This window comes from Pogona vitticeps, chromosome ZW-PAR (assembly GCF_051106095.1).
Source record: "Pogona vitticeps strain Pit_001003342236 chromosome ZW-PAR, PviZW2.1, whole genome shotgun sequence".
Lineage (NCBI taxonomy): Eukaryota > Metazoa > Chordata > Lepidosauria > Squamata > Agamidae > Pogona > Pogona vitticeps.
In genome coordinates this window covers 7,459,621-7,481,136 of record NC_135800.1, presented here as the reverse complement: position 1 = coordinate 7,481,136, position 21,516 = coordinate 7,459,621, and the positions used below count along the sequence as shown (strand labels likewise).

General features: G+C 49.3%; 1 protein-coding gene across 5 annotated transcripts; it reads left to right on the top strand.

Moving 5' to 3' along the window:
• The first annotated feature begins 704 nt into the window (after positions 1-704).
• On the top strand, positions 705-19,819 carry ODF2 (outer dense fiber of sperm tails 2). Of its 5 annotated transcripts, XM_020793376.3 has the most exons (21): positions 903-967; positions 2,495-2,576; positions 3,430-3,602; positions 5,297-5,422; positions 5,974-6,144; positions 7,633-7,799; positions 8,162-8,291; positions 8,448-8,579; positions 8,804-8,878; positions 9,475-9,546; positions 10,306-10,422; positions 10,869-11,054; positions 11,718-11,827; positions 12,232-12,367; positions 12,798-12,908; positions 13,163-13,267; positions 14,400-14,558; positions 16,009-16,109; positions 16,613-16,775; positions 18,086-18,211; positions 18,605-19,819. In XM_020793376.3, the coding sequence occupies exons 3-21, from the start codon at positions 3,459-3,461 to the stop codon at positions 18,776-18,778; spliced, it is 2,505 nt and encodes an 834-aa protein (XP_020649035.3). In that variant the 5' UTR covers positions 903-967; positions 2,495-2,576; positions 3,430-3,458; the 3' UTR covers positions 18,779-19,819. The 5 variants fall into 5 exon arrangements, with proteins under 5 accessions (XP_020649034.3, XP_020649036.3, XP_072840663.2 ...); XM_020793375.3 differs by lacking the exon at positions 3,430-3,602 and having other exon boundaries at positions 705-967; XM_020793380.3 differs by lacking the exon at positions 16,009-16,109 and having other exon boundaries at positions 18,605-19,437.
• The last annotated feature ends 1,697 nt before the right edge of the window (positions 19,820-21,516 follow it).

Genomic DNA, 21,516 nt, shown 5'->3' with positions numbered 1-21,516 from the left:
ATCTGTTTTAGGCACAGTGTATTCATGGAGCTAATAAAAATCCGCACGTATCAACACTAATGAACCTGTGAGGTAGGCCATATTGGAACTCTAAGGGGGCATAGGAACGGTTATTCCACTTTCCTAAGGCCACCAATTGAGTTGATAACAGGTTATTTCCACTGAGATTTTCCTTCTCAGCTCAATTTTTGTGGGGGTTGTAGGAGGTATGTTGTAAAGGCTTCATGGATGAATGCAGACTTGAACTCAGGATCTCCCTACATTCTTGCTCTGAAACTACCCATTACTTTATTTATTATTTATTTATTCAAAATATTTATATTTTAACTCCACATTCTCCTTTTTGCCCTGTTCCCATGGTTGAAAAGGACGGGACTCCAGCTGCTCTTGGCCTACAACTCCCAGAAGCTCAGAGTATTAGCTCCAGGCGCTAGGGCGTCTGGGAGTTGTAGTCCAAGTCCGTCGAGGGGCCCTACGTTTGGCAGCCGTTAGGCCTCTTGGCGTAGTCTCGCATCTTATCCCCTAGCAACCAGGCCCAGGCCGGAGGGTTGGGCGGGGCCCGTTGTGACGCCACGCCCCCCGTTTCCAAGGCAAAGAGGGCGGAGCCTGAGGTAACAGCGAGTGGGAGGAGAGAAAGAGAAGAGAGACCGAGCGGAGAGGAACCAAAGAGGGCGCGAGCCCGGGAGGTCACGAGGGCAGCGGGGGGTTTGAATCATCCAATGGGGGAGCGGTGCGCGGCGTCCCGGGGGCGGAGCCGGAAGTCGCTCTGCGCGTCCTGGAGCTGCAGCTGTTCGTCCGGCAGCCGCTGCAGGAGCTGCTGCCACAGCTTGGGCTCGGCGGGGCTGCCGGCGCCCCGGGCTCTGGGTCTCCATGGCAGCGGCCGCAGCCCGTGCAGCTACCGCGGCCTCATCCACAGCTTCGAGGAGGTCCTGAGGCGACGCCTCCGGGGCCGCATGAGAGCCTCATGGTGAGGGGGCGGGGGGGGACCGGGACCCGCCGTGGCCGGGAGGGCCAGAATCGGGGCCCCTTTCCCGCTCTGAGGGAGGGAAGGAGGCTACCGGGGGTAGCTGCACTCCAGACCCCATCAGCCCCGGCCGGTTGCCAGGGGGAAGGGGACCTGCGGGGTTGCCATACCCCCTGCACTACGCTGCCCATTATCCCCAGCCAGTGGCCAGGGAGAATGGGAATCGTAGTGCTCCAATAGCACCTGTCTATTCCGCCCCAGCCAGTATGCCCAGTTGACAAGGAGAATGGGATCTGTGGTGTTGCCATACCAGGCTCGCTGTCCCTGCACTACGCTGCCCATTATCCCCAGCCAGTGGCCAGGGAGAATGCAAATCGTAGTGCTCCCTATCCATTCTGCCCCACCCAGTATGGCCAGTTGACAGGGGGAATGGGATCTATGGTGTTGCCATACCAGGCTCACTGGCCCTGCACTGTGCTGCCCATCATCTTCAGTCAGTTTCCTGGGAGAATAGGAATTGCAGTGTTCCATTACTAGGATAGCTGTACCTGGGCTACACTGTCCATCATCCCCAGCCAACACAGCCTGTTGCCAGGGATAATGAAGTTGTAGCACTGGAATGCCTGGATAGCTGCACCTTGACTACACTGTCCATCATCCCCAGCCAACACAGCCTGTTGCCAGGGAGTATGGAGTTGTAGCACTGGAATGCCTGGATAGCTCCACCTGGACTACACTGTCCCTCATCCCCAGGCAGTGTGCATTTCAGGAATAACGGAGGAGTAGCCTGACTCAGGACCCTGACTTGGAGAAGATTTGACTTACGAGAGATTTAGTCTGTCTCCAATGTGTTATGGGTGTAAAGGCTATTTATTCAATAATGCCATTGCTTTCTCGTGATTGTTTATATCCTTGAATCTCTGGCAGGCACAATTAGCATTTTGGGGAGCGACACAATTTTTCTTCCAGGACTTTTTTGGGGGGGGGGTGATCCTTGTGGGGGAATGTCACCTTTTAAGGACTGTGGGAGATCACACACAGGGTCTCCTGACCCCTTTGGAAATAGGCCAGCCTCGAATTAAAGCCTTAGGGTGTTTTGCCTTCACATATAGTTTTCTCCAGACTGATTGTTATATGAAACAAGCGCTTGCAGTGAGGGTCGAAAGGAGGTGGGTGGCAGCCAGAGCCTCTGTAGGCGCTGAAGTTGCAAAAAGAGATATCAGGATGAAACCTCTTCTGTTTTCCAGAAGGGAAAGAATTAGGCAGCCTTCCATCCTCCAACCTGGAGCTACCCCAAAGTCTTAAGACTACAACTCCCATCATCACTGGTCACTGTGGATGCGGGTATAATGAGAGATGGTGGCCCACCATGTCTGGTGGACGTCAAACCAGCTTACAAGAAACTCAATATAGTTGATACTTCTCTTGGTCAGTACTAGAATTGGTGTTGCCGTTTCTGTCTACAGGAAGCCTGGATGCTAGATGCCTTTTCAAATTTGTGTCTTTCCCCCCCGCTTTATCTGCTTCCAGGTTGTCCCCATCTGTTAGGAGTGGAATTGTCGTCACGGCTCCGAAAAAAGCTCTGTTAGGATCTGAGACGCAGGTGCTATCTGTATGTAGCTGCTTTAAGCAGCATTCCTATCTTATTTCCTATGTTTTATTTACTTGTGCTGACTTTAAAAAGAGAAGTGGGGACAGGAGAAGGGGATGATTTACCATGCGCTGTGAATGCACAGAGTTTGCAACTGTGGTGGCCTTTTGGGATGTTAGCAGAACAATTCATAGTTAATAAATAAAGATAGGGAGGAGTATGTACAGAGATGGGGAATTTTACACTTGAATGGATGCAATTCCCAGAATACCGTGATCCACAGCGATGCTGACGGGGGTTTTAATGGAAATTTCAGTGCAAAACAAACAAGCACCTTTTCCCATCTCTGTATGTTTATACTTAAAAATCTGGATTAGATAACAATGATGTAGTAAAGAGACAGAACGATTTTGGGTGTGGAAATGTTCATACAAGTTTTTTTTAATTTTTTTATTTTTAGGGAGGCATGACTTATATATGCAGGGAATTTTTCTGAAGTAGAATTTAAATGTTGTGTGTTAAACTTAACAGACTAAGGAGTATTTAAATCTGTGTTTACTTTCTGGAGTCTTTTATGAAAGTTGCCTGATTTGAAACTATGGGTTTTAAATCAGGATTTGCATTAACTTAACACCTCTCAGACCTGCTTTGCTCATTCTGGCATATAAACCTGTTGGTGACCATGATCTGATAGGGTGCAACACTAAGCCATAGTTTAATCTGAACCAGGTTATCTGGGGAATTCTGGGAAGTGTAGTCCAACTCTCCCCCCCCTTTCCTACCTCTTTGCATGTTCTGTCCAAAGAGAGGAGCAGGTTCTCCTGAACTCAAGAGCCCAAGGAATGGTTATTATTTCCAGTCTGCTTGTTCACAGGTCCCCTTTCCCCCCTCCCACTCTCCTGAATGCCCCCTCCCGCTTGTCGGAGAAGAAAAATGAAGAGCCGTTCCACCACTCCCCCTTTGCACGTCCATGTGGATGAAAATACCCCTGTCCATGTTCACATTAAAAAGGGTCAGAAAACACCGCCGCCACCTGCAAAACCCCAGGTACGCGTGTGCAGCTGGATGTCTTTCGGAGGCTCTGCTGGGACTACCAATGCCCCCAGATGCTCCAGCGGAAGCCCCCGGCCAGTTCTGTCACTTTAAATGTCTCTGGAAAAAAACTTGTCAGGGTGCATTGCTTTCCCTCTGCTTGGAACTTATCCACATTTCTCTGCATCATTTCGTCTTTGTGCTTAAACTTAAAAAGGGAGAGTGATTATGCTGTTTGTCTGTTGATTGTTCCCGGGTTGCCACTGCTTCCTGCTCGAACACCCCCCCCCCTGCATTTTCATTTATTATTTTCTCTCAAGACCGGCATTTCAGATGTTTTTGGTACTCTCCTCTGATGACTTATGGAGAGAAGTGAGGGGACATTTCTGGGTGCATCCATGTTAATTCTCTAGGCCTGTGGGGAAAGTAGTCATTTGCCTTGTTAGTTGACTCTCCCAGTTCAGGAGTTGTGGGAAAACTGGAAAAAAATAATACAGATTTCCCGCAGAGGTGAAAAAGGGTAAGCTGTCAGGTTAAGAGTAGCAGAAATGAATTAAAAGGTGGTTTCATTGCTGCTCTTTCTCTTGTCCCTGATGGAGTTAACTTATTCTTGTATCCAAAACCTTTCACTGCCTCACCGAGTCTCTGTTCTGTGTGCAAAACATGCACCCCTTTGTTGTAGCGCATAGCATCAAACTGCACTGAATTGCGTGGAGTACTTTTGCAACTCACTGCCAACCCAGCAGTCCAAAAGCATGAAAATGCGAGTCGATAAATAGGTACCACCACAGTGGGAAGGTAACGGCGTTCCGTGTCTAGTTGCGCTGGCCACATGACCACGGAAACGGTCTTCGGGCAAAATGCTGGCTCTGTGGCTTGGAGACGGGATGAGCACCTCGCCCTAGAATCAGACACGACTGGACTAAATGTCAAGGGGAACCTTTACCTATGGGTCCAGCAGTCAGCATATTAGAAAGAACAAGACTTGTCTCCTGTACAACCCTGTGTGCGGTGTGTTTGGGTCCAAGGGCACTAAGCAACTCGGATTGTGCTACTGTTTATTTATGAAGCCTCTTTATAGGTGACTTTCACCCTAACAAGGCAGTTAACGAGGTGAAGCTACAACTATAATGAGAAAACTGGCAACAGTAGTTCGCGTTTGGGAACCCTGGCCCTTCGAATGTTCCCACACAACAAGCCCCATTGGGTGCACCCTTTCAGCATCTTTCTGGCCCTGAGGATTCCTCCATAGGAGGCTGTGAGGTTTGGCAGCCTGAATTGGTTCACGGCACGTCCGCAGCCTAAGTCTTTCCCCACCTGTCGCCAAATCTGGTCTCCCCAGGGTGACCAGGGCCTGGCCTTGCATCACAAGAGACTGGGCGACAGAGCTGATGTCACAATGATACCCAAGTGACCCAGCACAAAGCTGCTTCCAGCAGTCGGTTCCCTTCCTCTCCTAGCTATGCGGTACCTATCTTTCTTTTTTCTGAGCGTGGCGGCCGCGACCGCCTTGTGATGTAGCATGTGACGCCTTTTTTCTCATGGTACTGTTTGCTGGCTTGGCGGGGTGTTGGTGGTGTTGGTTGGGGGTGTGTGCACGCTTTCTGATTCTCCTGCCCAGTTTTGTCTCGGGACGCAGTTCTGGGACACGCGCGTCTCAGGCGACTGATGCCCGTCTGTTCTCTGTCCCGACCCGCTCGCCTCTGCAGCAAAAGCCCAAGCAGAAGATGAAAGGGGACACCGTGAATGTGCGCCGCAGTGTCCGAGTCAAAACCCGAGTCCCCTGGATGCCCCCGGGCAAAACATCTTGCAGAGAATCATCCTACAAGTGGGAGGTAGGATAACGGGCAGCTTCCCTTCAGAAGCCTGGAGATAAGACCTCCAGAAGAGGCTGGAGGCCCCAGGGAAGGCCTGTCGGATCCGGCATTCTGTTCCCCTAGGGGGGCCAGCCATAAGGCTGCGGGAAGCCCATGAGCAGGCCAGGAGCCCAGCAATCCCCTCCGTTTCTTGGGGCCTGCCAGGCGGGACTGGAAAGCATTTCATTCAGTTTGGAGTTATATAGTCTTCCCTGTCAGAAGCCGTTATGGTGGTTCTGGCCGTCCAAGTTGTCAGCTGTTGGAACATCTTGTGGCAGTGAGTTCCAGGGTTTAACTAGGTGAATAAATACTTCCTTTCATCCTTCTCAGATTTCCCATCACATGATCTTACTGGGATCTACCACAAGGGATAATTTTTTCTCCTTAACAACTTTCTATTCTTGCTGTTCAGAGGGTTCTGGGAGTTGTTGTCGGTAAAACGTTGCGTTGCTCAGAAAAGGGGGTTGGTCTTTGCCTGCCCTTTGTGATTGGAATCTTTGCCCTTCTTCTTCCTTCTCCTCCTCGGACAGGGACCAACCCATCGCCTGGAGATCACCCCGCCCGATTCGGAAAAATTGCTGTCAGTGCTGCGCCTGAGTGACCTTTCCACAGACGAGGAGGACGCCATTCACTGCAAAATGAACAAGTACGAGAAGAAGATTGACAGCCTGCTGAACGTTGTGGGCACCCTGAAAAACGAGGTGAGGCCCTTGGAGTGGTTTCACTCGCCTCGAGGGGCTTGGACGTCGTGGTAGCTTTCCTTTCCATATTTTTTTTTTAGCCTCGTCATTCAGAATCACCATGCGCAAACGTCAAAATGACGGGTTGCACATTTTCTGTAGAAGGGCCTCCTAACTTGTCTTCCACCTGATGGTGTTCAGCTTCCTTGCTTTAACTCCTCAATTCCAGGAAACTCTGTACAATATCCCCAGGTTTCCTTTTCAAGCTTTTCAGAAGGAGCGAGGCGGAGAAGGGGTGGATCCGAAGCTTCTGGGCGCAAGGGAAAGGGGTAGCTGTAGCAAAAAAAGGGTAGGATTATTCTAAGAATAAGCAAAAAGCTGAGGGAGCCGTTCGGGTACAAGTGGCATCTCACAATCTGTACTGAAGTGGTGGTTTAGGTCTCTGATGGTGGAGCCAGAGGTTGGGGTTTGATTCCCTCTGGTGCCTCCTGGGGAGTAGAGCCAACGCTTCTGCAAACGGCATACTGTCCCAAGGCCCCCCCCCAAAAAGAAGGAAACAGAAAACCACTCTTGAGTATTAACTACCTGGAAAACCCTGAAAATGCTCGGATTTTAAATTGACAGCACATGATGATGATGAAGGAAATTGTGTGGGGGGAGGGAATTAATCACAGAAGTTGGCACAAGCTTTCAAGAACGCAGATCTCTTCGCCGGGTGAAATGCTACACAGTTAAGGAGAGGCTGGATCTGAAGTCCTGGCCATCTGCTTCTTTTCTCATAACGAGAGAAACACTGCAGATAATACAGTGGGAGCCCTTCCAAGGCAGTGGCATTACATTTCACCCGAGGAAGCTCACAGACTTACCGAGAAGTGGGAAATTAGGTTCAAGCCGCCATCCTAAATCACTCTGCTTTTGTGATTGGTAGTCACTTAGAAAACTAGAGTGCATCGTCTTACCTTGTTCATCTTTCATTATAGATAATTTTATTTGTCACCGTGGCTGAAATTCACACACACATACACACTCACAAACACACACACTGGGGGCATTCATTGCAGATGATATAGAATGTTGAAATAGCGGCGCAGTTCCAAAACCTGACATTCTGTTGACATTTTCTTTGTTCTTGTGGCAGAGTTCACCTTCTTTCTAGCATGTTTTGTTCTGGTCGGGCAGATGCTTGAAAGTCTTTGTCATAGTTTTAACTGGAACACGTCTTATTTTGCAGTTGGTGATTTATCCTCTCCAGCCAGAATTTGTGACTGCTGCTTTTATTTGTTTATATATATAAAAAATCAAGTAGCCTATTGAAGCAGTAGAAGAGTTAACTGGAATCTGACACATGCTGCATAGGGATTGTTTATTCCAGCTGTACTGAAACACCATTCGGTAGGAAGAATTTTTGGAATCGCAGGATGCTGGCGATGCATCATACGTGCACAGATTTGTTCCCCCCCCGCCACCTTCACCGGTCTGTTGAACTGCTCTGAATGTCCCCTCCCCCAGGTCAAAATGCCAAAACGGGAGGATTCGCGATGCGTGGCCAAGCGCCTGCTGGAAGAGCGGAAGGAGGAGCTGGACGAGGTCACCCAGGAGCTGGTTGAGACAGAACATGAGAACACCGTCCTGCGGCGCAACATTGAGCGGATGAAAGAAGAGAAAGATCTGAGCATGTAAGGAAGCTTTCCGACTACCCGCCCACCCCTGTTCCATCCCACACTCCCATTCTTTGGAAGCCTGACCCTGTGGCCGGCCATGCAGAAACTGTCCCTCTCCCTTGTGCATGAGCACAGGATTTAATCATTCCGTGGGGACGAAAGAACTTCCCACCTAAGCTAGATGTGGAGCAAATTGGTGTTTTGGATCTTAAATCCCACCCATTGCCCTAAGTGTCTCTCTAGGATAAAACCCTAAAGCTTCCCCTGCCCATTTATTTTTTTCATCCTTAGGACCGTAGGGAAATACCCGACTAGCGCCCGAGGTGCTTTCTCTGCTCTGCCCATTCGGGAGGATTTAACACCGCCTTCCTTTCCAGACTCCAGAAGCGCCACCTGCTGCACGAGAAGGAGTGTTTGATGGCCAAGCTGGTGGAGGCCGAGCTGGACGGAGCTGCCGCCGCCAAACAGATCCAGGCCCTGAAGGACGCGATTGGGAAACTGAAATCCGTAGGTGTCAAGCGAGGTCAAGGTGGTGCAGGTCGGGGTCCCTGCCTGCTTAGAGCAGGGGCTGAGAATGGGCCGTTTGTCCGTTGGGAGAACGAATCTGAGCCTCTCGGTTGACTTTTCGTCTTCCCTCCCTGCGTTGCTTTCCCCAAATTTCAGGAAAAGCACATGACCTCCTCGGACATCAATACGCTGACGAGGCAGAAGGAGCTGCTCTTACAGAAGCTCAGCACGTTCGAAGAGACCAATCGGACGCTCCGGGACTTGCTTAGAGAGCAGCACAGCCGGGAAGTGAGTGCGAGAGTTGATTCTGCTTAAACGTCCTCCTGATGATTCGATGAGGGTTGGCCACAACACCACATGAAGGATTCCTAAGGGGGTGGGAGATTGTGTGGTTAAGCCACGGTGGGAAGGCTTTTGGGGGGGAAGAATCTAAACCTTTGTATTCTCACCTCTCTCTCTCATTTTCTTTCTCTCTCTCTCTCTGTGTTTGCCGGTCTTCTCTCCTCCTCCAGAAAGACTCTCAGAAGCTGGCAGAACAGCAAGCAGCCCTTGTGAAACGCCTGACGGAGGCCGACACTGAGAAAGCGGTGAATATAAATCAGAGTTCAGTGTGTCTCTGCGTGCGTGTATGTTTTCCTGCCAGCCTCTTTTCCCACGAGTGTCTCGGAAGCATTTCTGTGTCTAAAAAAAAAGGGGGGGGGGAAGTGGCATCTTGATGCTTAGATGGTCTGAGAAAGTTCCAAGGGGCCAAGGGAGGAGATTGATGAAACACGGCTTGTGGGCTTCTCCTGTTTCCTGAGCCGCTCTGTCCATCGTCCCTTCCTCTCCACACACGCCCCATTCTGTTCCTCCATCAAAAAGTTGTCCTCTCTTCTGCCCTTCCTATCCTGCAACGTTTAGCGGCTGCCGTATGTGCTCAACCTTTGTGGAGTTGTTGAGGGTCTCCCCTGTCTGCCCCCCCCTCAATATTTCCTGCCAAGTGTCAGGCTCTTATTTTCAGTAAGAAAAATACCATTTCGGGTTGCATAAGCAGTAGAGGGGGGCACTCATCGGTCATAGATGCCTAGGAGGGCCCTTTGCTCTGGTGGCCCCCAGGAATGCGCAGAAACATTCACACACCCATGCAAAAGTTCCCTCTTGCCTGTGATTTCTTTTCTGGGGGGGCCTCTGGTTTGTTTTTCAGCTGTTGATGAGGAAGCTCCAAGAGAAAGAGAAGGAAATAGATGATCTGATGGTGCAGATACAGACAGAAAAGGTAAGCTTTGTTTTGGTCGGGCACTTGAAGGATACGAATTCTGGGGAGTGCGTTTCTAACCCTTCTCTTTATTGAAAGAGCATCTGGATTAGAGATGTAACATTACTGAAAATTTCCATTTTTTTTCTGGGGGAAAAAGGAGAAAAACTGGAAATTTTTGGAAATTCTACATCTCTAGTCTGGATGTGGGCGCATGTGCTTGCTTACAGAAGTGACTTTCTGAATCCAGGACAAATTAAGAAGATGTGCATGTGCCACATGCTTGTCGAGAGCCATGCTTCTCAAATTTGGGTCTCCAGATGTTTTTGGCCTGTGGTTCTCCGAAGCCTAGTCTTTGGCGAAGGTTTTGGGGAGTTGGATTCTGAGACAACCCTGAAAACGGTCGCCATAAATCAGCATTGACTTAATGGCACATTGTTATTATTATTATACAGCAGGACCTCCTTAGCCACAGGATCTGTATCCGCTGATTCACTTATCCACGGTCCGAAAATATTAAAAGAAAAATCCCCCAAATACTGTATTTCTAACAATGAAGTTCCAGAACTGGCCACTCAAGGGAGCCAGAGACCATGCTATGTACAGCCTTTGCTGCTGTTTGGGTGTCTGTTATAATCAGGGTTTGTCTGCATCCACGGAGCGGTGGTCTGGAACTGTCCTGCCACCGTTATGGGAATCCTGTCTGAGAATATTGGGAGCGTCAGTGGTCGAAGGAACCTGCCCTCTGCATCTTACACCTGCTTTGGGCCTTCATTTTAGGATCAAGCCAAGACGGCAGCTGAACTCTCAAAGTCTATGGAAGCCGTGAGGGGACATTTGCAGGCCCAGTTGCGGAATAAAGAAGCTGAGAACCATCGCCTGGGTATCCAGATTCGGGTACAGCCTCCTGTGGCTTTGGGGCAGGGCGGGGGCTTGAGAGCCTGGGCGCTATACCTGTGCAGGAAGACCAGGTGGTACAGTGGGCCATACCACTGTTCTAACAGCTGGTGGGAAGTGTTGTTTTTAAAGCTCTTTGCTTTGGTTGTTAATTTTGTTAAAAAATAAACAACATATGGAGGGTTCTCCCTGATGAGCTCAGCCCTGATACAGAAGGAGCTTTGAACATGGGGCGGGGGGGGTGGCTGTCAAAAATAAGCAGTCCCCCCTCAACGCACAGACCACACAATGATTTACGGCCTCCTTTTGCGGCACATGTAGATTAGCTGACTCTTGAACAGGTTGCCGGGATGAGGGCACAGCCCTCCCTGCCCCTTGGGGTGTCTGACGTTCAGAAGAGCCGGTGAGAGTGTTTTGATGGCTGTCTCTCATCCTTTTCCTTCCAGAATCTGGAACGTGTGGCCGCCCAGCACAAGGCAGAGGTGGACAACATCATGGAGCAGCTGAAAGAGCTGAAGGCGAAAGGAGAGCGGGACAAAGAGGCCCTGAAAATGGCCATCAAGGCGCAGAAAGAGCGAGCGGAGCGAAGTGAAGAATATGCCGACCAACTGAACGCCCAGCTGGCCGAAAAGGTGACAGTCCCAGCAGTCCGGGCCTTTTCTTGTTTTTGCCTCATGGTTGTGGAGGGACATCCCTCTGCCATCTTTGGGGGGTGGGGGTGGTTGAGGATGCTAGCTTTGCCATTGATTGATTGATTGATTGACTGACTGAGAAGGAAAGTCCCATCTCTATTGTTTCACTTAGACTGTGGAACTCCCTCCCACTGGAGGCCAGTTTGGCCCCATCTTTCCTCTCCTTTTTCCCAGTAGGCGAAGACCTTTCTCTTCAGGGAAGCTTTGCTTCAGTGCCTGAGTGAGGTTCTTAAATATATTCTTGTGCCTTCCTGCTTTGAATGTGTTTTCACGTTGCTTACGTTTACCACTTTTAAAACCTCTTTTTGGTGTGGTATTTGCTGGTTCCTTTTAAAATATTTGTATACTTGCTGTGTTTAAATACTATCTTTTAATGATGCAAGCCACCTTGTGTCCTTTTAAAAGAGAAAGGCAGGGGTTTGGAAGATCAATTTAAGAAATAAAACTCCAGCTGTGGCTTCCCTTTTGGCCTGAGGTAGCTAGAACCACATGGATGCTGTGAGGTTTATCTGCTTTTTATGCCACTCAACGTGAACCGGGGTGCCTTCTGCTTTCTCTCTGGAACGGCGCCCTCACGCTTCGGATCCTGTCTCCCTGGTTCAGGACGCCTACGTTGCCGAGGCCTTGTCTACCTTGGAGTCCTGGAGGAACCGCTACAATCAAGTGGTGAAAGACAAAAGCGATCTGGAGGTGGAGATAGTGATGTTGAACAAGTAAGAGCAGCCCTCGGGGTTTGCGAATAGCGAGCGGAGGCCGTGCTTGGACGAACCAGGAGCGGACATTCTCCAGACACAGGCGACATTACGGCTTGTACTGAGCTTTACATGGGACTGCCCTTCTTTGTGCAAAGCTCAGAGAGAGGGACCCAGGATTAGGCAGGATCCCAGATAATAAATACATTGGGGTGGAGAACTTTGATCCTTAGGCTAAAAGTAGCTCTCAGTACTTCCTTATTGGACCTGCTTCTTTTCTGGTTCCCCTCTAAATAGTGATTTAAGAGGCCACTGAAAGCCTCCAAACTTGACACGCTTCCCTTGTATGATGTTCTCCATCGAATGGAGCCTGCTCCGTTCTTTCCTTTGGTAACGATCCATTTTCCCTGCCTGGCCCTGGGCAGCCGCATTACAGATCTGCTGGAGCAGCAAGCCGCCATGGAGGAAAAGATGCGGGAAGACCGAGACGCTTTGGTGGACAAGCTCCATCGGCACGCGACGGAGAGCACCTCCTTCAAGATGGAGAATGAGAGGCTGAAGGTCAGCAGAGAAGGCCGGGGGGGGGGGAGAGGGGGCATCCTTGCTCGGCATGGTTGGGCGGCTAAGAACCGGTGGCTCTCCACCTGTTGGGAGGCTCCCAGCATCAGCCTGGCCAGCTGAGGAGTCGGCATTCAACAAGCACCTGGAGGGCTACAGGTTCTCCATCCTCTCCCTCTGCTACATTTTTAGTCTGCTTCAACTCTCTCCTGCGGTTGTCGCCTTGTTCGCTTGGGTGGGAGCCGCTCACGAGAGCGTCTGTCTTGTGCTTTTCCTTTGGGTTTAGCAAAGCCGGCCCAGGAGGTGTTCCTGCTGGCGTCGTGCTCAGGACAAGGGTGGGCGATTTGTCAGGGTGCATCTGCGGCTGAGCTTTGCTGGCTAGCAGATGTTCTTCTGCTCTGAACGGAGGGGGCTTGTGTTGTGGTTCTTTCAGAACAGCATGGCTCCTGTGGAGGAGAGACTGAATCAGGCTCAGGATGAAGTGGCCAAACTCAAAGCATCCCTCAAGAACTATGAAGGCCTGATTGAGTCCTACAAGAATCAGGTATGTTAACCTTGACCTCATTTGGCATCTCCTCCTCCTCCTCCTCTTTCTGTTCCCTCTCATTTTCCTCTTCGTACTTCCCCATTTTGGGTTTGAAGGAAAGAGCAGAGCCGTGTCTTGGCTTCTATGTGGACTGCGGCTTGGGTGTAATCCTATTTCTTTGAAAAGTTCCAGACGTTCTGCTTGGGATATCCAGTTTAGCACCCTCACATCCTTCTCTCTCTCCCTCCCTCCCTCAAAATTCTTCTGCCCAGGTGTTGAAAACCCGAATGGAAGCGGACGAGGTGACCGCGAAGCTGGAGAGCTGTGATAAAGAAAACAAAGCACTGAAGGAAGAAATGAACAAAGAAATTGAAAATGTGAGATTCCACCCACCCCCACCCCCCAGTGTTGATGGAGCATGAGATGTCTGATGGGTGTATAGGAAGGCTTTTGTAGATTCCAGCTTTTAAGGAATTATTTGTCCTTGCTCCCTATTTTTTGAATGGAAAAAGAATGGATTTAGGTTCCAAATAGAGTGTGCATTTGTGTGGTGGTGTTGTTTTTTAACTACAGCTCCCAGAATCCCCCTGGCCATCTCTGCTATCTGAGGAATTCTGGGAGCTGAAGTCCAAAACTACAAATTCACACACACATTCAAAACTACAAATTCACCTCTTCTTCTCTGATCATCTCTTATCAGTGGTTGGAGATAACAGAAATAAAGGTTGCAGGCTAGATGTAACAACTGTCAATCCACTTTTCTAAAACTTCCTTTTTAAGATGGCATTCCCAATAGCGAATGGGTTTAGGGGAAGGGGCTTATAGCTAAGAGGTGGGGCATCTGCTTTTATTGCAGGACGTCCAGACCAGTTTGAAGTTAAAGAATACCAGGTAGCTGAGCTTGGCAGGGAGGAGTTGTCCTGGGGGAGACGAGTGGGTGGTCTCCCCGGTATAAAGCTAATTTTTAAAATGCATTTAATGCATTTTTAGATATATAGTGGTGCCTCGCTTCACGATGATAATCCGTTCCAGCGAAATCGCTGTAGAGCGAAATCGTGGTGAAGCAAAAAAACACAACCCATTGGACTGCATTGAAAACCGATCAGTGCGTTCCAATGGGGGAAATACCTGCTCCTCCAGCGAAGATCCTCCGTAGGGCGGCCATTTTCCAGTGCCTGTCTTCCGAAATGAGGTCCAGGAAACAGCGGGCGGCCATTTTGAGAGCCACCGATCAGCTGTTTCCAAATCATCGTCTAACAAAAAATCGGTTCCCAAAGCAGGGAACCGATCATTGTATAGCGAAAAAACACCATCTAAACATCGTTTTGCGATCTCTATAGTGATTGCAAAAAACCCTCATCAAGCGAAAAAAACGTCATGCGGGGTAAGCGTCTAGTGAGGCACTACTGTCGTATATATTTTAGACAAACAGTTTAAGAATGTGTAAAACATCCTGGGTTATTCTGCATGTTGATTTTTCATGTGTGTGTGTGCGCGTGCCACTGGCAGGCTCGTAAGCAGTTCCAGAACCAGTTGGCTGAACTCGAGAAGCTTCCGGAGATCTTAAGGATGACCGAGACGAAACTGGCCGAGTGTCAGGATCAGCTCAAGAGTTACGAGAAGAAGAACACGGATCTCTCGGCCATGATTACGGACCTCCGTCAGCGGGTAAGGGACTGGCAGAAGACGCCCACGCGAACCTCCAGCCGGGGACCAAAATGAACTTCTAGCACCAGGAATTGGCATCCTCTCGTCTCTCTTCTCTCGTCTCTCTTTGAAATGATTAAAACATCTGCACTGTGGAATAACCTGATGTGTGGCATGGCTTTGTTTTCTGCTCACATCATCCTCATATAAGCTTTGCTGGTTTCTCTCGGTCCGCTCTTGCTTTGTTTTGGGGGGCTCAGGGATTAAGGTTCATTGGGTCCCTCTGTTTTTGTACTCTTACCTTCATTCGCACGTAGGCAGCCTTTTCCATGTGATGACATGCACGTAATAATCCGAAGTCTTCTAAAATCCTAGGAGCTGAATCTCTTGGCCAAGCTCAACTGAGAGAAAGCCAAAAGCAAAAAAACCTCCAATGAGCCCAATATTTGTGCAGCTACTTAAAATGCGGTTATGCCACTCATTCAAAGAGTGGGATTTATTCCTTTGTCTTAACCATTCGGCAGCTGGTCTAATGAAGAGATCTGTGAACTCAAAAGCTTGCATGCTTTTTAAAGAAGCCCCGTGAAAATAATTTAACCCAGTGTAGAGGTTGGCATGAATCGACTCTGGTTTGGAAGGAGTCTATTGTACTCTACCCGTTGGATTCAAGCCCTTTACCTTGGAAGCAAAGATACTTATCCACGGGGAATGATATAAAATAAAAGTGGACAGATTTCACTAGACCACAGGGTTTTAATAACGTGTGCAGAAACATTGATGGTTTGGGAGCGGGGTCGTGTCAGCTCTACATTCTTTATAAAAGTCAGCTTGATTTCTTTGGGACACCTTGCATGGCTCGTTCCTCACCTCAACAAGCCATTCCCATTCTTTCCTGTCTGCACGTGTGTTTTGTGTGTTTCCTGTAGGGTTGTGCTTCCTTGGTGCCTTAAATTCTGTGCTTCGTTTTGCTTGCAGGGGCCCGGTCGCTCACTGGGGCAGGATCAGGAGGATACTTTTCTAAACAGAAAAAGGACGCAACCGACGGGAAGGCATGCAGGGCTTATAGCGGGTCAAACAGACGGTGCCGGAGATGCTCCTGGCCTCACCATCTGACCTACCTGCCCTTCTCCGTCATTCGAAGCATGATGCATTCATGGGCAGTCAGGAGGGAAGTGGTCCCTCTGTTTGTCAGTTCCGTGTGACTCCAGGCCTTCAGCCTGGGCACCGGAAGCCACTCCTAGAGCTGGGATCCTGCAAACACAGCTTCCATTTTGGAGGCTTGGATGTAGTCGCCTTGCCTGCTGCTTTTTGCTGCTCCTCCTTTCTCACGCACCAAGAAAATGGACTCTCTCTTGCTGAAAAAAAAGCACAACCTCCCTGTTCCGGAGGCCTCCCATCCTGGTTCCGACCTTTCCCGAGATCGTCTCGCACTTCTCCGTGTTCACCTTTTTCTTTCCTCCTCTCCTTTTAGATTGAGCTTCAGGGCGACAAGATGGAGTTGACGAGAGGAAAGTGTCAGGTGGCCCAGGAGGAGAATAAGCAGCTGGTCCTCAAGCTGGAGGAGGTCGAGAGGTTAGGGAGCGCGAGCGAACGGGTCAGAAAGAGCGCCGGCCAAACAGGAAAGCGGGAGGAGCCCCAAACGGTCACCCTGCGTGGCTGAATGAAGGCTTCTCCCTGCTGGACAGCAAGGCTGGGCGTTTGGGGTAGGGAGAGGGCAATGGTGATGTTGGAAAGGCCGGAAAGGAGAATACCTTTCCTTGCTTCGTCTGCGTGCTCTTGGGGAGGTCCTCAAAGACAAAAGCAGCAGTCATCTAGGATCTATTCAGCTTTACGTGTCTAGGAAGCCCAATGTTGCTGCTTTTGTCTTTGAGCACCCTCCCCAAATGAGGTGCGTGGCCCAAAAGGCCGGTGCCTTTTCTTGGATCTTTTATTTGGCCTTTTGCTGGAGGAACCGGAGAAGCCTGGATGCTCCCGGGGACGGCACTGCCTCTTCCCCAACATGTTGATTTCGGTTCATTTCGTCCCCATCCGGTTCCATCTCTGCAGCTCCGTTCTGTTTTCTGCTTCTGATGTAGGAAGCTGGAAGTGGCGAGCAGGCAGAACATCGAGTTCCTGCAGGTCATCGCCAAAAGGGAGGAGTCGATCCACCAGTCCCAGCTGCGCCTGGAGGAGAAGACCCGGGAGTGCGCCTCCCTGGCCCGCCAGCTGGAGATGGCCATCGAGGACGCCAAGAGGCAGGTTGGTGCTTGGCTGGGGTCTGAGCGAGCCTGGGAGACAGCGGTCGATGCAGCCCGCGAGCATCTTTGTTAACTACGGCTCCTAGAATTCCTTGCCATTAGGTATACCAAGTGTGTGTGTGTGGGGGGCTTCTGGGAGTTGAAGTCCGAAAGAGGAGTTCCTTTCTCCGCATAATTTTGCAGTCCGAATGGGGATGGTAGGGGGATCAAATCTAAAATGGAGGATGGTCTGGGCACGGGGTAATGGGATGAAGATGGGGGATACCTGGCTTAGTAATACTACAAGCGAGAAGGATCTTGGAGTCGTAGGGCAGAAGCTGAATATGAGCCAACAGCTAAAAAAAAAAGGCATTAAAAGTATTGTCTCCAAACCTTATGAGGTACTAGTCCCCCTCTATTCAGCACTGCTCAGGCCTCATCTTGAGTTCTGTGTCCAGTTCTGGACACCCCACTTCAAGAAGGATGCTGACAAATTGGAACAAGTTCAGAGGAGGGCGACAAGGAAGATCAGGGGGTTGGAAAGCAAGCCTTATGAGGAAAGTCTGAAAGAACTGGGCCTGTTTAGCCTGGAGAAAAGAAGACTGACATAGGATACCACTTTTCAAATACTTGAAAGGCTGTTATACAGAGGAGGGGCAGGATCTGTTCTCCATCCTCCTAGAGTGCAGGACACGCAGGATTGGGCTCAAGCTATAGGAAGCCAGATTTTGGTTGAGTATCAGGAAAAACGTCCTAACTGTTAGAGCAGTAAGATGGTGGAACCAGTCACCAGAGGTGTCGCGTGTTCCTTCCCCACACCTCCTGGTTGCCTGTCCCACTCACAAGCCTCCCCACACCACGAAGGTTACCCCCTGTTGGCAGCTGCCCGGTCTGGCAAAGAACTTGGGCTTTCTTTCCCCGCCTCCTCTGGCATCTGGCCACTCAACAGCTGCACAGGGAGAATCCCTGTCCCGTCTCCTTATCTGAGTGTTTGGCTACCAGAGGAGGCGGGGAAGCCTGATCTCTTTCCTGGACTGACAGCTGGTGATGGAGGATGACCTGGATGGCACGCAGAGGCTTGTGGGGAGGGCAGAAGTCTAGGAGGGAATGCACAGTACCTGTGGTGCCGCACGGAGAAGGACAACGCAAGAAAGCATTTAATAAATAAGAATGTATTGGACTGCTTGTCCCATCTCTGTATTCCAGCGGGGAGTAGATCATGACATCCCCCCCAGGTTCTTTATTTGCATGATGTGTGAGCTCCAGAGGACGTGGGGGTATGATTTTTGGCAGGGGCTTTACCTTGGGGACGGTCTTTCTGCCTGCCTGCAGCTGGAACAAACAAGAGAGCGGGCGGCCGCCAGGGAAAGGACAGCCCAGTCCAGGATCCTGGATTTGGAGACCCAGCTGAGCCGGACAAAAACGGAACTGAATCAGCTGCGGCGGGGCAAGGAGGACGTGAGTGAAAGACACCCCCCCCCTTTCTTCCTCTTGGCCATCGTCTCCTGAATCTCTGGGGTTGGGAAAGGTTGAGATGTTTTCTAGAAAGGCTATTTTAATTGAGAACAAGAAGGCCAAAAGATGCACTTCCACTGTGGGCGGTGCCAAATGTGTTTTATATTTTAGAGTGGCTGAGGAATAGAAGGGAAGAGGGAGTTAGACAAGGGATGTGGAGCTCCGGAGATGTTTTGGGGGGTTTTCTTTTTAAAAAAGGATTAGTCCTGCACTTGCAGCTGTACTTTTTTTAGGGGGGGGTCACACAATGAGCCGCTACTCGTCAGCTAGATGGTGAAGCTGCCTTGTGCTGTTGGGCTCCGCGCGATGTGTCTCGCTTTGCACCCCGTCCTGCAGGCTGAACGTCGTTATGAGAGCCGCCTCCAGGACCTGAAGGACCGGCTGGAACAGTCCGAGAGCACCAACCGCAGCATGCACAACTACGTCCAGTTTCTCAAGTCCTCGTACGCCAACGTCTTTGGAGACAGTGCCTTAACGAGTTCCCCCATCCATCCTCGGTCTCCCCTGTGACCCCGTCTTTCTCCCTTTAACACCCAGGTCCGCTCCGATCACCAGCTCAGTTTGGTGGCCCTTTCAAAGCCATATCCGATTTCAGAAGTGGGGAGGCCTCCACCCTCTGTTTAGATTAGCAAACACCACTTCCCCTTGGAGAGTTGGGGTGTCAGGTCATGCTGTGGATGTGAAGCTGGCAAACGTGGGGGACATGATCTTCTCCTCCTCCCCTTAGTGCCTTACCAAGGTTGCACCTTTTGCGTGTAACTGATGGGGTTTTAATTTTTTTTTAAGAAAAAGATTTGTAAATTCTTTTCAGTTTCTCACAGCTCAAAGATCATGTTTACCCGATGCAGAGCTAAGTGGGATTTTTAATCAGTTGGTGGAAGGGTGTTTGCTAGCAACGCTCCATAAGGTCCCTTTCCTTGCCCTATATTTGTTCCAGCTGTTTTAGGAAGTTGTGATCTGCTCCAATAGAGAATAGCAGCAAGAGATGGAGGAAAAATCCTTCCACAGAATCCCTTTTGAAGAAATGTTCTCACACACTGGCTATTCTATGGTAAAGAATTTCCAGGTTCCACAGCAATAGATTCACATTTTTCTTTTCATTCACTCTTTCTGTACACTTGACTTGCGTTCCGAGCATTCGTCAAATACACATATAATAGTTTTACTTTCAGTTGGGGTGTCTATGTGACTACTGTGTTGTGTAGCTCCTCCATCTGAGCGGCACATTCTGATCTACACCATCTGTGGGGTGTGTGTGACCGTTTTGCTCTAAAGAAGCTGTTAAAACAGCCCATAACTCTTGACTTTTGAGCTTGTGCAAAACCAGATTTCTCATGGAGAACATAAAAGTAACACTTCTGTCTTCCAGGTATTTATCTTTATATCACTTTCTCTTCCTGAATAAGTGGTGGTGGTGGTGCAGGAAATAGCCAACTGGGTTGCTGTTTTGAGATTTTATTATTTATATATGAACTGGGTTTTTTTAATGCATTACAGTGTGATTTTTTTACAATTTGGAAAGGTGCTATGATAAAGGTTTGGTTTCTTTACCTGCTGTAGGTCTAATGGTCTTTATTTGTGGGCTTGCTCCATTTTAAACACACTCCTCACACCTCAAAAGCAACAAAGGCATTGTAGAGGCATACCTTGTTTTATGAATTTAATGCGTTTTATGGGATGTTACATAATGCAGAAAATTTGTAAACTGAAACATGGATTGTCATAGGGATGGGGGGCGGCACTAGAAATCTCCGGGCACAATGCATCCTGGGGAAAACTTTCTTCGTACTACGGAAAAAACCAGGGAAAACCTGTAAAATGAGGCATTATTTTAATGGATTGTGCTTCATAAACTGAAAATTACGTTAACCGAGGCGTTTGTAAACCACTGTATGTCTTATAAATTCAAAATATTACATATACAGAAACAGCTCAGTGGGTCCTGCATGTACACAGTTCAAGATACAGTTGAGAGTGTTAGTGTCTTAACTGCACTTGTCTGATAAGGCTTTTGTTGTTGTTTAGTCGTTAAGTCGTGTCCGACCCTTCGTGACCCCATGGATGAGAGCACGCCAGGCCCTCCTGTCTTCCACTGCTTCCCGGAGTTGGGCCAAATTCATGCTGGTCGCTTTGGTGACCTTGTCGACCCATGTCATCCACTATCGTCCCCTTCTCCTCTTGCCTTCACTCATTCCCAACATCAGGGTCTTTTCCAGGGAGTCTTCTCTTCTCATGAGATGGCCAAAGTATTGGAGCCACAGCTTCAGGATCTGTCCTTCCAGGGAGCACTTAAGGTTGATTTCCTTCAAAATGGATAGGTTTGTTCTCCTTGCAGTTCAAGGGGACTCTCAAGAATCTCCTCCAGCACCACAATTCAAAAGCATCAGTTCTTTGGCGATCAGCCTTCCAAGAGTAATTTTTCTGATCTGCACTGGTGGCAAATGGCATCAAATATATAAATCAGTCTGCAAAGCTTTTCGGATGTAACTTCTCCATCCTATACAACTTTTTCCTTTTATTAAACCCTCAGATGGTTTATTTGCTTAAAGATTTCACGGAGCAGAATTTGTTCTGTGAGATCCTCTACCAGCCCATGCAAGCTTACATCGGATAAAAGGTAAGAATCTTTAAGGTGCCATGGAGGCTGCAATCGATGAGATCGCTGTCCTGCGGGAAATAATATTTTGCAAAAAAAGATCCTCTTTCACTTTAGCAAACGATAGTTTTGTAGAATAATCGAGTTGGAAGGGAGCTGTGATCTTTCCAAATGGGATCATGTTTTTAATAGAATTAGCTATGGCACATGAAACCTACAGGCAAATAAACCATAATAAAAGGTTCATAATAAAAGGTGGGGGGGATGATGGTTCCAAGTCACCGTGAACCAGGAGGGCCAAGGCGATGTCGGGAGTAGAGAGGGACGGTTTTCCTGGTCCCATAGGAATGGTTGGATGGCAGGTTTTTTAAAAAAATGCTGGTTGGAACTCATCTTTCACCAGCATTCCCTGCAGGCAGGCACGTCTATAAATTTGCAGCTCTGCGAAGTTCTATTTCAAAGCATAGAGCAAAAATATAGAGTGGTTTCTCGACGACGGAGGAGGCGACTTCCGGGCTCAAGCGGGAAGGCTTTCAATTCCCCACCCCCATTCCCAATAGGGCCCCTCAATTACGACAAACACGCCCCGTCGAGAAGCTTTGGTACTACAACTCCCATGATCCCCGACTACAGCTGCCATGACCACCTCTAC

What these genes read in the sequence shown, in the direction of transcription:
- ODF2 (XM_020793375.3), top strand. Translation starts at nt 720, where the DNA reads ATGGGGGAGCGGTGCGCGGCGTCCCGGGGGCGGAGCCGGAAGTCGCTC. An exon ending in GCCTGGGTATCCAGATTCGG is followed by an intron (nt 10,423 to 10,868) that starts GTACAGCCTCCT and finishes TTTTCCTTCCAG; the next exon opens with AATCTGGAACGTGTGGCCGC. An exon ending in TTGAGTCCTACAAGAATCAG is followed by an intron (nt 12,909 to 13,162) that starts GTATGTTAACCT and finishes TCTTCTGCCCAG; the next exon opens with GTGTTGAAAACCCGAATGGA.